Source organism: Parasteatoda tepidariorum, chromosome 8, assembly GCF_982258835.1.
Source record: "Parasteatoda tepidariorum strain Cologne lab strain chromosome 8, Ptep-v5.0, whole genome shotgun sequence".
Classification (NCBI taxonomy): domain Eukaryota; kingdom Metazoa; phylum Arthropoda; class Arachnida; order Araneae; family Theridiidae; genus Parasteatoda; species Parasteatoda tepidariorum.
In genome coordinates this window covers 9,415,273-9,427,883 of record NC_141762.1, presented here as the reverse complement: position 1 = coordinate 9,427,883, position 12,611 = coordinate 9,415,273, and the positions used below count along the sequence as shown (strand labels likewise).

General features: G+C 28.4%; 1 protein-coding gene across 2 annotated transcripts; it reads left to right on the top strand.

Moving 5' to 3' along the window:
• On the top strand, positions 1-11,906 carry LOC107457280 (uncharacterized). 2 transcript variants are annotated; one of them, XM_087149797.1, is made up of 4 exons: positions 8-121; positions 1,390-1,546; positions 3,261-9,860; positions 11,769-11,906. In XM_087149797.1, the coding sequence occupies exon 3, from the start codon at positions 3,308-3,310 to the stop codon at positions 9,668-9,670; it is 6,363 nt and encodes a 2,120-aa protein (XP_087005923.1). In that variant the 5' UTR covers positions 8-121; positions 1,390-1,546; positions 3,261-3,307; the 3' UTR covers positions 9,671-9,860; positions 11,769-11,906. The 2 variants fall into 2 exon arrangements, with proteins under 2 accessions (XP_087005921.1, XP_087005923.1); XM_087149795.1 differs by lacking the exon at positions 1,390-1,546 and having other exon boundaries at positions 1-121.
• Positions 11,907-12,611: the final 705 nt, after the last annotated feature.

Sequence of the window (12,611 nt, the reverse complement as noted above, 5' to 3'; positions counted from 1 at the left end):
AGTGCTAGTCACACTCTTCTACAATCTACAATCAATCTAAATACAAATAAATCGCGGAGAAATGAATTTTACTTCAAAAACGATAAAAATGGATCTGACTTAATAGCTTTCGACAATTTTGGTAAGTTGTATGTTTGTAACTTTATTAGCTTAGCAAGATAGAGGAGGATATTTTCGTATTGTAACCTGTATTTCGTATTGTGTCGATTGTAGTTGGCCTGTCGCGCCAACTACAATCGCCAAGGGGAAAAACAGATTTTAAACTTGCAAATTTAAAAAAAGAACATGTAGATGTTTGCTGTCAGGGGAGTTAGAGTGTAGAATAGCCCTTTGGATTAAGCTCTGTAGCTTTAGCATGTACACAATCTAAAAATGTTTCATTTTCCCATTATTTCTCTATGGATTATTTGTTATTAGAAAAATCTCATTTTAAAGTTAATTTCCTGGCGTAAGAATATAAATTATTGCCTTTATAAAAGGAGAGAATATTTCCGTATCGTGATCTGTCGCCCCAACTACAAGTTGCCAAACAGATTTTAAGCTTGCAAATGAAAAAAAAACATGTAGCTGTTTGCCCGAGGGCGGCTACGAGTTTTTCCTTTTAAGTTAATCTCTTTCTGTGATGTTTATTTTTAGTTTCTCGCGGGCGATTGCCCGGAAGGTTCCAAGATTTGGCGATAATTCTGCTACAGAAATCTCCCCCATGAATGAATAGTCTTTGATGTTCAGCTAAGAAAAGAGAATAGTAGATGTTATAGAGTCTGTAATTTGCAAATGTGTACAAAAAGCTCTGTTACTTTAGTTTTCTAGAATTTCATATAATTTCTGTTTTAAATTATGATCATTGAAGTTACATCTATAATTGTTTTTTCATTTAAAGATTTGGTAAAAAATCTATTGGATGCTCCTCTAAACTTTTTATTTTGGCGATATTTTTTAATGTTACAGAAAATAGGGAAATAGGCTTTAAAGTAATATTCTCTAAATAATAGAAAATTAAAAGATTTTATTAGCAGTAAAAACTCCTGATTACAGTGCCCAATCCAAGTGGCAACCTTAACACTTTGATTCTATTTATATTTGGGGGAATGTTTCCTTATCGAGATGAGGACCAAAAATAAAAAATAATCATCAAATTAGGGGCACTAATCTGTGAAGCAAATATTGTTACTTACCCATGTATTTTTATTTATTTAAGAAAGCAGGGATAAAAATTAGTCAGAGTTAGAAGATAACTTTTAATCTAGTTATAACTTTAGATTGCATATTTTTAATGTTATTTAAAAAGGAGAAGCAAGATTATGTTTCTAAAGAATCAGCTTCTAAACTGTACATTTTAAAATGAATTTCAATTCATGTTTAAATAATTTTTTTTTTTTTTTTTAACAGTCAAATTGCAAAAAAGTAATCCATTTTAAAAAAGCATAACAGATGGGCGTCAGTTTGAGTGATTGATGTACTAAGAACAAAAGTATACTTAATTTAGTTTCTTCTTATTCATGGCATGTCTTAAGAAAGGGTGTCTATGTTTGAATGCTTGAAAGAGGTAAACTTTTATTTCCATCTGTATTTTCGTGAAGTCAAATGAAGTTTTTTAATCAAGTAAATTTGACTCGGCATCACATAACGACTATTTGGATTGAGAAAAGAATGATGCTTTATTATTGTTTTTCTTAAGGGAGCACAACCTGCTGCCTGTCGCTTCATGTGGCTGGTGAACTGTTAATCTGAGTCCAGTGGTTGCTTTTAAACAGAAATAACAAAAAGAAATATTTGGAAAAAAATTTTATCGATAATTTAGAATTGTGCACGTGAGTTTAATTTGCGCAAATTCTATTGTAAATCTATGTTGTTTGTCTGTAGCTTTCTTCGTGGTTATTGATACAAAATTCCATGTGGTCTTAAAAATCTCGATGTTTTTAATAAAATATTGCAATATGGTAATTACAAACTTCAGTAATCACTTTTAAGTTCAATTTTTTTTTAAAAACTGATTTCATCATAAATCCGAGAGAAATTTTGATGGTTTTTTCTGTAGTTAGAACTACCAATTTGTTCTGACTTGAGAGTTATGAATCACACATTTAATTAATCACTTTTTAACATGCTTTATTTATGCTGATTTCATTGCGAATTCTGATTTATTTTTGTTGGCTAGTCATTTAGTTTTGCAAATCTTAATAATTTTGAAGCATGAAAAATTGAGAAAAACTTGAATTTTTTAACTGCTCATTGTTTTAAATATTTTGTTATTTAAGTGATTTTCTTAAAATAAAAATACAAAGCTTACTTTTCATAATAATCTCTAATAATTAAATAAATGGAAATAAGATTTGAAATATATCACCAAATAAATATTACTTTTTATTTTGTGCTAGAACGGTTTTGCTTAAACCTTATAAATTTTTTTTCAATTAAAATATTTATATAAAATTTATGTTACTCATTGAATTTATATTCAAATTTTTTATATATATTCTTTCCTTCTCTCTGTGAGCATTGCAGTTTTTTTTTCTCTGCTGTTAGAATTTATTTTAAAATTAACTTTAGTATTGTGTGATAAGATGAAGAAAAATAAATTTTTTCCCCGGACAGTATTTATAACAGTATTATATTTTCTGTAAACATATTAAGTTCACTGATAAAAAATGTAGTGCTTAACATTAATCTTTATTACATAAAACTTACCATATTTGCCGTCAACATCTGTAAAAATGTGTGCGTCCCTTCGTTATTCAACCTGCTGGACAAATGACCCTTCACTTAAAAAGGTTATGCGCTCCTATTTTACATGATGTACTTTTAAAAATAAAACTACTTAAAATCCGAATAAAGTTTGTTTATAAAACTATATTTCTGCCAACATTTTTTTAGTGTAGTAACAAGTTTTGAAATAACAAAATAAAATAGTAGAAAATTATAAATTAGAATTATTAAGGAAAATGTTCAATTTCTAATATTATCTTCAATAAAGATTTACTAACTGCTTTCAAGTAAAAACTTCAAAAAAACAACACTTTCAATATTTTATATGTTGAATTGAATTATTGTCATTGCATACAATACTTAGTTGTTTGTTATGTATTATTTTGTAAAAAATCATGATGATTGAATTTTTAATCTAATTCATAAAAACTCAGGAATTTATGAATTATGAGTATTTACCCGAATAAATACCTTGGGTATTGACTCTTATTTATAAAAAAACTGGATATTTTGCAAACTTCATTTTTACTTAAGTTTTAAACTTTCTTTCACAGTTATTCTTCAAAACTATATGCATATACTTCAAAAGTAAAGCTAAAAAATGGACCCTGTTACTGACATGGATATCGACGAGAGTGACATAATAGAATCTTCTGGAACTCTCACTCAAATGAAGTTTTTCACTATTGAAACTGATTTTCAAGTGCAAGGACCAAGTGATGAGGCATTTATAAAGTTACTTAACTATGCAGAAGCAAAAGACATTCAAAGCATTATTGATAACATCATCAAGGACGATAATTACTGTGACATAATAAATAGGAAATTGAAAGGAAAAAGAATTGTTGATATTGCTTGGGATAATAATTACTATGACCTAGTTCTGGTGCTTTTGTTGGGCAACTCTAATTTTCCTCTTAATTTTCAATTTGAGGATAATCCTAGTGACAAATTTAAATCCAAAATTATGGATTTTGCCAAATGGATGGAAGAATTTCATCAAGTTATAAAGGATAAAGATTTTAAAGATGTCAAAAATTGTTTTATGAAAATTAACAATGAAGTTAAAAAGATCTTTGGTTCTGAAGGAAAACTGAAGTATTACTTGAACACTTCTTCAAAGTCTGCAGCATTAACAGCAATTGAGAATAAAAAATTTGATATTTATATCAATTTAAAGTCTGAGTATTTTTGTTTGAAGGAAGAAGAAAAAGTATCAGAAGCTTTAGAGGAATTTTCTGATTATTTGGGCTCTGCGCACATTAATTATTTGTTGTCAAGAACAAAAATATTTAAATCAGATCCATCATTTCATGAAATAATGTCAAAGTATTATTATTCACTTAATAAAATTGAAGAAATCTCTCATATCCTAAAGTATTTAAAGCATTGTAATCAAATTGTAATATATGTTGATTTAAATAATAAACTTACACAAGAAATGGATCCTAAATGTTTAAACAATTATGGACACACATATATTTATAGTGGAAACATTTATGCTGCTTTAGGAAGAGAGAGCAAGCTGGCATTGGGTACTTTAACACATGAATTTTCTCATTTAGCTATGTTTGATTTCTTTCAAAATAAGTCCAAGCCATATAGAAAACAGGATACTTTAAAAGCGCTGACATTTAAACATTTAACATCTGAAACCCAAAATAAGTTGGAATTTGTAAATACAAAAACTGGAAAAGAGCAAGAAATGAAAAATATTATTGGTGTTGGTTTCAAATATCCAAAAAAAGAACATGAAGCTGAACTTATTGTACGCATTGTAGAGATACTTGCTGTTTATGGGGATGAAGGAAGGCACTGGATTAAAGCTAATTTTTCTAATTTGTATTCGTTTTTTGATGAGGTCCTTTCAGAAATTAAAAACGAAACTCATAACTTGAACCTGAAGAATCCTAGTAAAAATTTAAAATTAATTAATCGATGTGTTGGTTTGACTTACAATGGTGAAATTCAACTTGTAAGTGGAAATATCTGCGAAAACTTACGCAATTTTCTGAGCTCTAGTGAAAATTGCTTTTATATAAAAAGTGATGCAGACAAATGTCAATTACAATGTAACATTATATATGCTTATTTAAAGAGTATATTCCAGAAAGCATCACCTGATGAATATTTCTTTTTCACATTTCATGATTGCAGCAAGCTTTTAGAGGATCTTGTTGTTGAAATTTCTTCTGCAAGTGTTAGTTTAATTACTCTCGTATATACAGAAATTAAAATTCCAAAGCATCGACTGAATAAAATGTTGAAAAAGTTTTTATCTGCTCTTGACTCATCTACGAAAAAAATAATTTTTATCGTTATTGATCAAAATTCTGGCGACTTTGAAGAAGCTCTTAATTATGCTATTTTTCGATCAAAAGATAGTAGACATAAGGCGAGTAAAAAGTTTCGTCAATGCAGAGTCAACTATGTAAACAACTTAAAATGTGAAAATTTCAAACTTAAGATGTGTGAGCAGGACTTGCGCAACATGCAATTTACATTCACTGATTTTGATCCTTATACTCAAAATCACTTATTGCAAAACAAAAATATAATATTGCAAGGCAATATAACTAGTTTAGGTGAAATTTTCAAAATTTCTGATGTTTCCGAATTAATTGGAAATAGCTTAAAATTTTTTCAAGATTTAGATCCTGGAGTTATTAAAAAACTTTTGACAAAAAAAGATGTAGTTGTGGGGGAGAAATATCAAGATTTTGATGATAGCATTTATATGTCTCGACGATTCAATAAAGTGGAAATAGCAAAGACTATTGAAATAAACAAAACTTTTACTGATAAGTTAGCATACAAAAAAAAGGATTTTGAAGATTTGTGTTCACAGTATCCAAAAGAAAACATCCATTGGTTGGAAAAGGGTAAAAATACTAAATCTTTTACTTGGATAAAAACAAATGGTTCTGTCTCAGCTTTATTAGAATATAAAGTTCCAGAACAAAGTACGTCAAAATTCCATGAGGAAACAACTTTTATAAAGCTGCAGAATCATTTGAAAGTTATAATTATATCAGATTTAGCTGGAATGGGAAAATCCACTGTACTTTCACAATTAGTTTCCCTTTTATGGAAAGAAGGTGTATGCAAGTGGATCTTCAAAATCAATTTAAATGATTATACTACAATATTAAAGAAAGCCCTTGATGAGAAAATCTCCACCCAGGATCTTGTTTATAGTTTATTAAACCTTTATGAGCCATTTGATAAAAATTTATTTGACTGCAAACAAATCAAAACTGCTGTAATGCTTGATGGATTTGACGAGATTTCGCCAGATTACAAGCATATTGTTGTAACAGTAATAAAATATTTGGAAAATAAAGTAAGTAGTATTTGGGTAACAACTAGACTAAATATGAAAAGTTATCTTGAGGGTGAATTTCAGGTGATTGCTTTTACTTTTAAACCACTATCTAAAAATGAGCAGGTTGAACTTATTCATAAAATTTGGAAACAAAAATTAAAAAAAGGAAATTGTATAGATATTGATAATGAAGAATCCTTAAAAAAGTTGAAGAAGTGTTGTACAGATTTTATTAAAAAAATATCTCGGTCTACTTCTTTTGAAAGTGATGGTAAATTTCTCAGCATACCTTTGCACGTTGATATGATAAGTAAGATATTTTATGAAAATAAGTTAGATTTTGCAGCAAACCCTAAGAATGTTGAAGATTTTATCGAGAGTTTAAATAAAACAAAACTAAATAAAAAACTTGATGTCTTAGATCTTTACAAAAACTTCTTAGAAATAGTCGTTAAAAATTATCTTGAAGGTAAATTAGCACGAGATGCATCCAAACCTGGAGAAAATTTTGAGGGGAAATCTAATAAAATAATTTTAAATTGTAAAATCATAGCTGTACAAAATATTGTTGATGATCCAAAAGACTTGGAGTTATTTGAAATAAATAAACCTAAATTGGAGGAATTTAAGCAGAAAGTAATTAAAGGGAAAATGAATATAGGAGTTGTATATTGTTCTGGTAAAGAACCAGAACTACATTTTATCCATCGGAACTATGCAGAATATTTAGCATCTGAGTTTATTGCTGATGAACTGATTAAATCTTCAAGTGACTGGGGTAAAATGTGCTGCATTTTTTCTTGTATCGACAAACTTTTACCTAAGGTGTCTCAAATGTTTTTCGAGAATTTACTGAAAAATTTTAAAAAAAGTGAAAAATTATCTGAGTTATTGTGCCAAAAATCATTATTGAATTTTTCAGCTGAACTCGGATTTTTGAATATTATTCTAACCATCGTAGATTCAAAGAGGGAAAATTTAATTGAGATTTGTGAAACTAAAGAAACTATTCTACACTGTGCTGCCAAGTTTGGGAAATTAAATGTTGTAAATCACTTTTTGTCTGATAATTCTTTAAAACTCTTGAATAAAAAATTAAAAAATCCTAGCAAAAACTCTAAGCTTACTTTAAGCAGTTTTATTAACATAAAAGATGAATCAAATCATACAGCTTTGTATTATGCTTTTGAAAAGAAAAATTTTGAAATTGGTTATAAGTTATTAATTAAGGGAGCTGGTTATGAATTCTTAAATGTCAACATTGAAAATGCATCAGTATTTCTTAAATATATATTTAAAAACTATGAATATATTGAAGGCGAGGGAAATGAAGTGATGGGAATTTTAGAAAAACTAGTGAAAAAATTTCCTGAATTTTGTTGTTCTGAAATTGCTAAGAAATTGAGTGTAGATGAGTTAAATAGATTACTTTGTTCCTTCCTTAACTATGGTCACATACAAGTGTTTAAAGATATATTTAATTCTATTGATTCTAAGATCAGAGGGAAAATAATAACCAGTGACTTTGGTGATCAATCCATTTTAATTGTAGCCAGTAAAAGTTTATACTTAAATGATAATAAAAGGCTAGAAGTTTTAAAATTTATTTTTGAGCATGTTTTTAAATTAAATAAAACAGTACCTGTCAATGATAAATTTTTAGAGACAATTGTTCAATTCGGACATTTTAAAACTTTTTTACATTTAATGAGTCAAAGAAAGAAGTCTCTGCCCTCTAATTTACTGACTATTGCCTTTCAAAATTCACATTTTATTATTGCATGGTACTTACTTTTAAACGAAAATTGCAATCTGCCTGATGTTGATGGAAATTCCGCACTACATTTAGCAGTAAAATCAAATTCCTGTTTAAAGCTAATGAAATTTGTAATTGAATTTCAGAAAGAAATTAATCTGAAAAATTCTGATTATCAAACGCCTTTAAATGTTGCTTTATCTAACAAACAAGATTGCAATTTGTTAAGCTATTTAATTGATGAAGGAGCTAACCATAAGGAGCTTTTCCCATTTGATAGACCATATACTTGTTCTAAAGACAGTGATTTCAAATTACTAAATTCTTTAAGGGATTGTGGGGCAGAAATGCGTAACGATGAAATATTTTTAAAGGAAAAGAAATATTTTAAAATTCATATTGAATTCCATGACTCTAATAATTTATTTTCTGCTATTAAAAATAAAAACTTAGAATGCTGTAAGTTTAGTATTTTTCGAGGAGATCGTGTCAATTTATCAGATTCAAAAGGAAAAACTCCTCTTCATTGGGCTTGTGCTGTAGGAACTCTAGAAATTGTTCAACTTCTTTTACAGCATGGTGCTATGTTTGATGTAAAAGATTTTAATAATTGTACACCATGTGATGAATTGAGTAAACCTTATTGTTTTTTGAGTGATAATGATAAGGCTAATATTGCAAAACTTCTAACTTCCTCAAAAGATCTGTTTTATTCAAAATGCTTTGCATTTGAAGACCACAAAGATATTCTACGCTATATTTTAAATGCTCGAAATTCTGAAAAGAATTCATGTTTGCATACTGCAATAGATAGAAAAGATGTAGATACATTAAAAACAATTTTACATTGGAATGAAGTATTTTTAAGGAAAAAACGAAAATGGTGTTTATTGAGAAATGAAAATTTTAAAATTTTTAGAAACTATCAACCTTTATCTATTGATGCTGTAAATTCGTATGGGAACTCGCCTCTACACAATGCAGCTAAGGTTGATAATAGGTGTTTAATCCTAAAACTCTTGATTGATGGAGTTATTTTTAATGAAAAAAATGATGAAGGCAAGTGTCCAAAGGACGAAATAAGGAATAAAAAAGTTAAGAACCTACTGGCAGTAACTGAGAAATGCTTTTCTGAAACTGAAATAGATTTTGAAGCAATAGAAAATCGTAAAATAATTTATGAATGCTTCAACTCGAGAAACTATTTGAGAGAATCCTTGTTGCATGTTGCTATAAAGAATGAAAATTCAAAATTATTTGCATTGTTGTTGAAAACTGATGAGTGTAAAAATATTAATCTAAATACTAAGACCTTAAATGGTTGTACACCTCTACATTTAGCAGTCAAGAAGAATGAATTAGTTATGGTAAAAAAGTTATTACAAAGAGGAGCTTTTTACAATGTCTTAAATGAAACGAACAAAACACCATTAGAACTGGCCAATGCCTTTCCAGATTCTCCAATCCACCATATTCTTGATTTTGTCGATAAATTGTTTAGTACTATGTTAAGTGATCAACCTGAAAATATTCTTGATATATTTAAAACTAATGAAGATAAAAGTATTTTGCCTGTGATTATTAATTCCTTTGATAGGAAAAGCAATTGTCTTCTGCATTATGCTGCAAAATTCTCTTGTGGTGTTCATTTTCTGCTAGAAAATGGTGCAATGTATAATGCTGAAAATAATTGCAGTCTGACTCCAATGAACCTATCTTCCAGTCTCAACATTCAGCAGTCATTGAATTTGATTGATGAAGTGTTTAATAATATTGAGCTTTATAATGAAGTCAAAAGCAAAATTGGTTTTAAAATTCTTAATAATGTCCGTAATAAAACGGGCGAAACTCTATTGCACATTGCTGTGAAAAGAAACAATTGAAACTTAATAGTGAAGCTACTTAAATCTGGATCAAACGTTAATGCTGAAGATATTTATGGAAGAAAAGCTCATGATTCTGCAAGAAGGTACATTGCAAAGAATTTAAAATGGTTCATTAAATTGCAAGATAGTGTCCGTACGAACAATATAAATGAAGCTAAACAAGCATGGACAGCAGTTAAAAATTTTTGTAAGTATATATATTTTATAACATCATATATTTAATAAAAAAAAAAGTATTTTATGCATTTTAATAATTTTAAGATATTTACACTTAAAATTTTTTTAAAATTTAATCCCGCGGAGTTCTCTCTAGGAATAAAAAATAGCAAGGTGCTTCCTTGCAGAAAAGGGCACTTCGAGTTTTGAACTTTTTGTTTGAACTAATTTCACTTATCACCGTTAAAATGGTTAGATTTAAAAGCACTAAAAAAATTTCATTATTATACTCCCCCATAAATAAAAGATGTAAATATATCTGGAAACCAATGTCGTGCAAATTTTAACTATGTAACTGCTGAACATAAGAAAAATCTTACAAAAATGAAGGAAAGAAATTAAAAACTATAGTTAAATAATTATCTATGACTAACTAAATCAGAAATGGACATTAACACATGCTGTTAAGAAAATAACTTTTTCCTAAAAAAATAAAAAGGCAGTGTTTAAAGGAGATGGAGGTTTATTTTTAAAAAGGCAAGTAGGGTGCGTTGAACAATATTCATACACTGTGGAGACTGTTAAATGGTATGTAATATTATAATTGCAAATCTTCCAAATTAATAAAAAAATAATAGTTGCTGTGGAAATACTGACCAAAATTATAGAGTAATAATAAACTATAAATTATTTTTACTATGTTTAATAAATAGAATGAAATTTATTTAGTCATTGTTTAGTCAATAATACACTTAAAACTATTTATGCGAAATAACAAATTTATTAAGTAGCTAATTTGTCAAACAGTTAACTTTGCAGGCCTGGGGTGGCATCTAAACTAGTTCTGAGTTTGTTATTGGTGTAAGCATAATTTGAAAACGAATAAATACACTGAATTATAGTTTTTGAAGAACTTTCATAAACATTGAGAATGGTCATCAAAGAAACATAAATCTTTATTCTAGTATTTGGTCATTTATTATTGAATTGAAAAGCTCGATGAGAAATAATAATGCAATTTTTTAAAAATGTATATTTTTTTCAAAATTTATTTAAAGTATTGTTATTTAAAGAAATATTTTTTAAAAACATTTTTCCAATTCTTTTATTGTTATTTTATTGAAATAAATTCATAAAGCTAACCAAAATATCATATAAATTATGGTTCGTTGGGGGATATTTCCGTATCATAATCTGTCGCACCATCTACAATCACCAAGTTTGCTCAAAGGTGGTTATGGGTCATACTTTTCAACTTGGCCCCTTTCTGTTATGCTTGTTTTTTTTTTAAGTTTCTCGAGGGCCGCTGCCCGGAAGTTGCCAAAACTTGGCGATTTCCGTATCATGATCTGTGGCAGATCATGATATGGAAACCTCCCCATTTGTTGTTTGAATATTAGTATAAAACAGATTCAAATTCTCCGAACCCCAGTGAGCCTTTTGGGAAAAAGACGTGTAGACGTTTGCTCAAGGGTGGTTATGAGTCATACCTTTCAATTTGGTCCCTTTCTGTGATTATTTTTTTTTTTTTTTTTTTTTTTTTTTTTTTTTTTTTTTTTTTAAGTTTCTTGCAGGTTGCTGCTTGGAAGTTGCCAATACTTGGCGATTTCTGTATCATGATCTGTGGCAGATCATGACATGGAAACCTCCCCATTTGTTGGGGAGGTTTCCATGTCATGATCAAAGAATATGGGTTTCGCTCATTGCTACTCTATCAAAGATAAAATTCAGGAAGGGAAGTAATGTGGTGTAACTACCATTACAAATGTAAAATACTAATTCACTAGTATATAAGACATGTAAACTTGATTTTATCTTGAGGTACCTTTTGATAGATGAAGGTTGACATGGTTGATAAACCCTCCCCTTAAAACATTGATATTTATGCATGCAATTAATCTTGAAAAATATTAAAATTAAATAATTTCTGTTACTATAGTTAAAGTTCCTTCTCAACGGTGCAAAATTGAAGTGAGTCATAAATCAAGCAGCTTACGAAATCTTATCTCTCGATCAAAGTCTAAGAAACGTCCTCCTACTGAAGACCAGGGCAAATCAAGTAAAAAAGCACGCATGACTGATTTACAAGGTAATCTTTGTAATTGCCTGATGTGTTTCAATAAAAATTACAGTATATAGCAATACACCAATTTTAATTTGACTTAGTATTTAAATGGCTATTAATGTCTATGTTTATTGATATTAACTTATAGTTTTATTTTATGATAATGTACTCTGAAGTTAAATGATAAAACTCCATTGGTAATCAACTTTCCACTTTTAAAAACTTGATTGAATTTAATATAGAAAGGCTTTAAATCAGAATGAGACATGTATCTAGCTGAAGTTTTACTACCCAATTATTGCTGAGTACCCGCACTCGATTAATTTTGCTGAGTGCCTAGTGTTAGGTAACACTCATTTGTATTTAGTTCTAAGTTTTCATATAATAAATCATATATCTTTAGAAGCTTATTTATAGATTATTAATTAAATGTTTAATTTAATATTATAGTTTAGTGTTTACTCATTATATATTTTTTAAATTGTAACTATTCTGTGACAGTTAGTGCATTTAATGTGGATCATACTGCATGTTATATTCTATTGAGGATTATAACAAATTCAATAATGCATTGTTTCAATAGTTACAAAAACTAATGGTAATTTCTTTTTATTTTAAACTTTTTGATAAGTATCAAGAAGTGTCTTAATAAAAAGTTATAAGATCAATGTTTAATTTTTCGAAATTTTACTCTAGAATTTCAGTTTAAGGAGTCAC

Bases quoted from the DNA above. Each gene is read 5' to 3' on its own strand.
- LOC107457280 (XM_087149795.1), top strand. From the start codon at position 3,308: ATGGACCCTGTTACTGACATGGATATCGACGAGAGTGACATAATAGAA.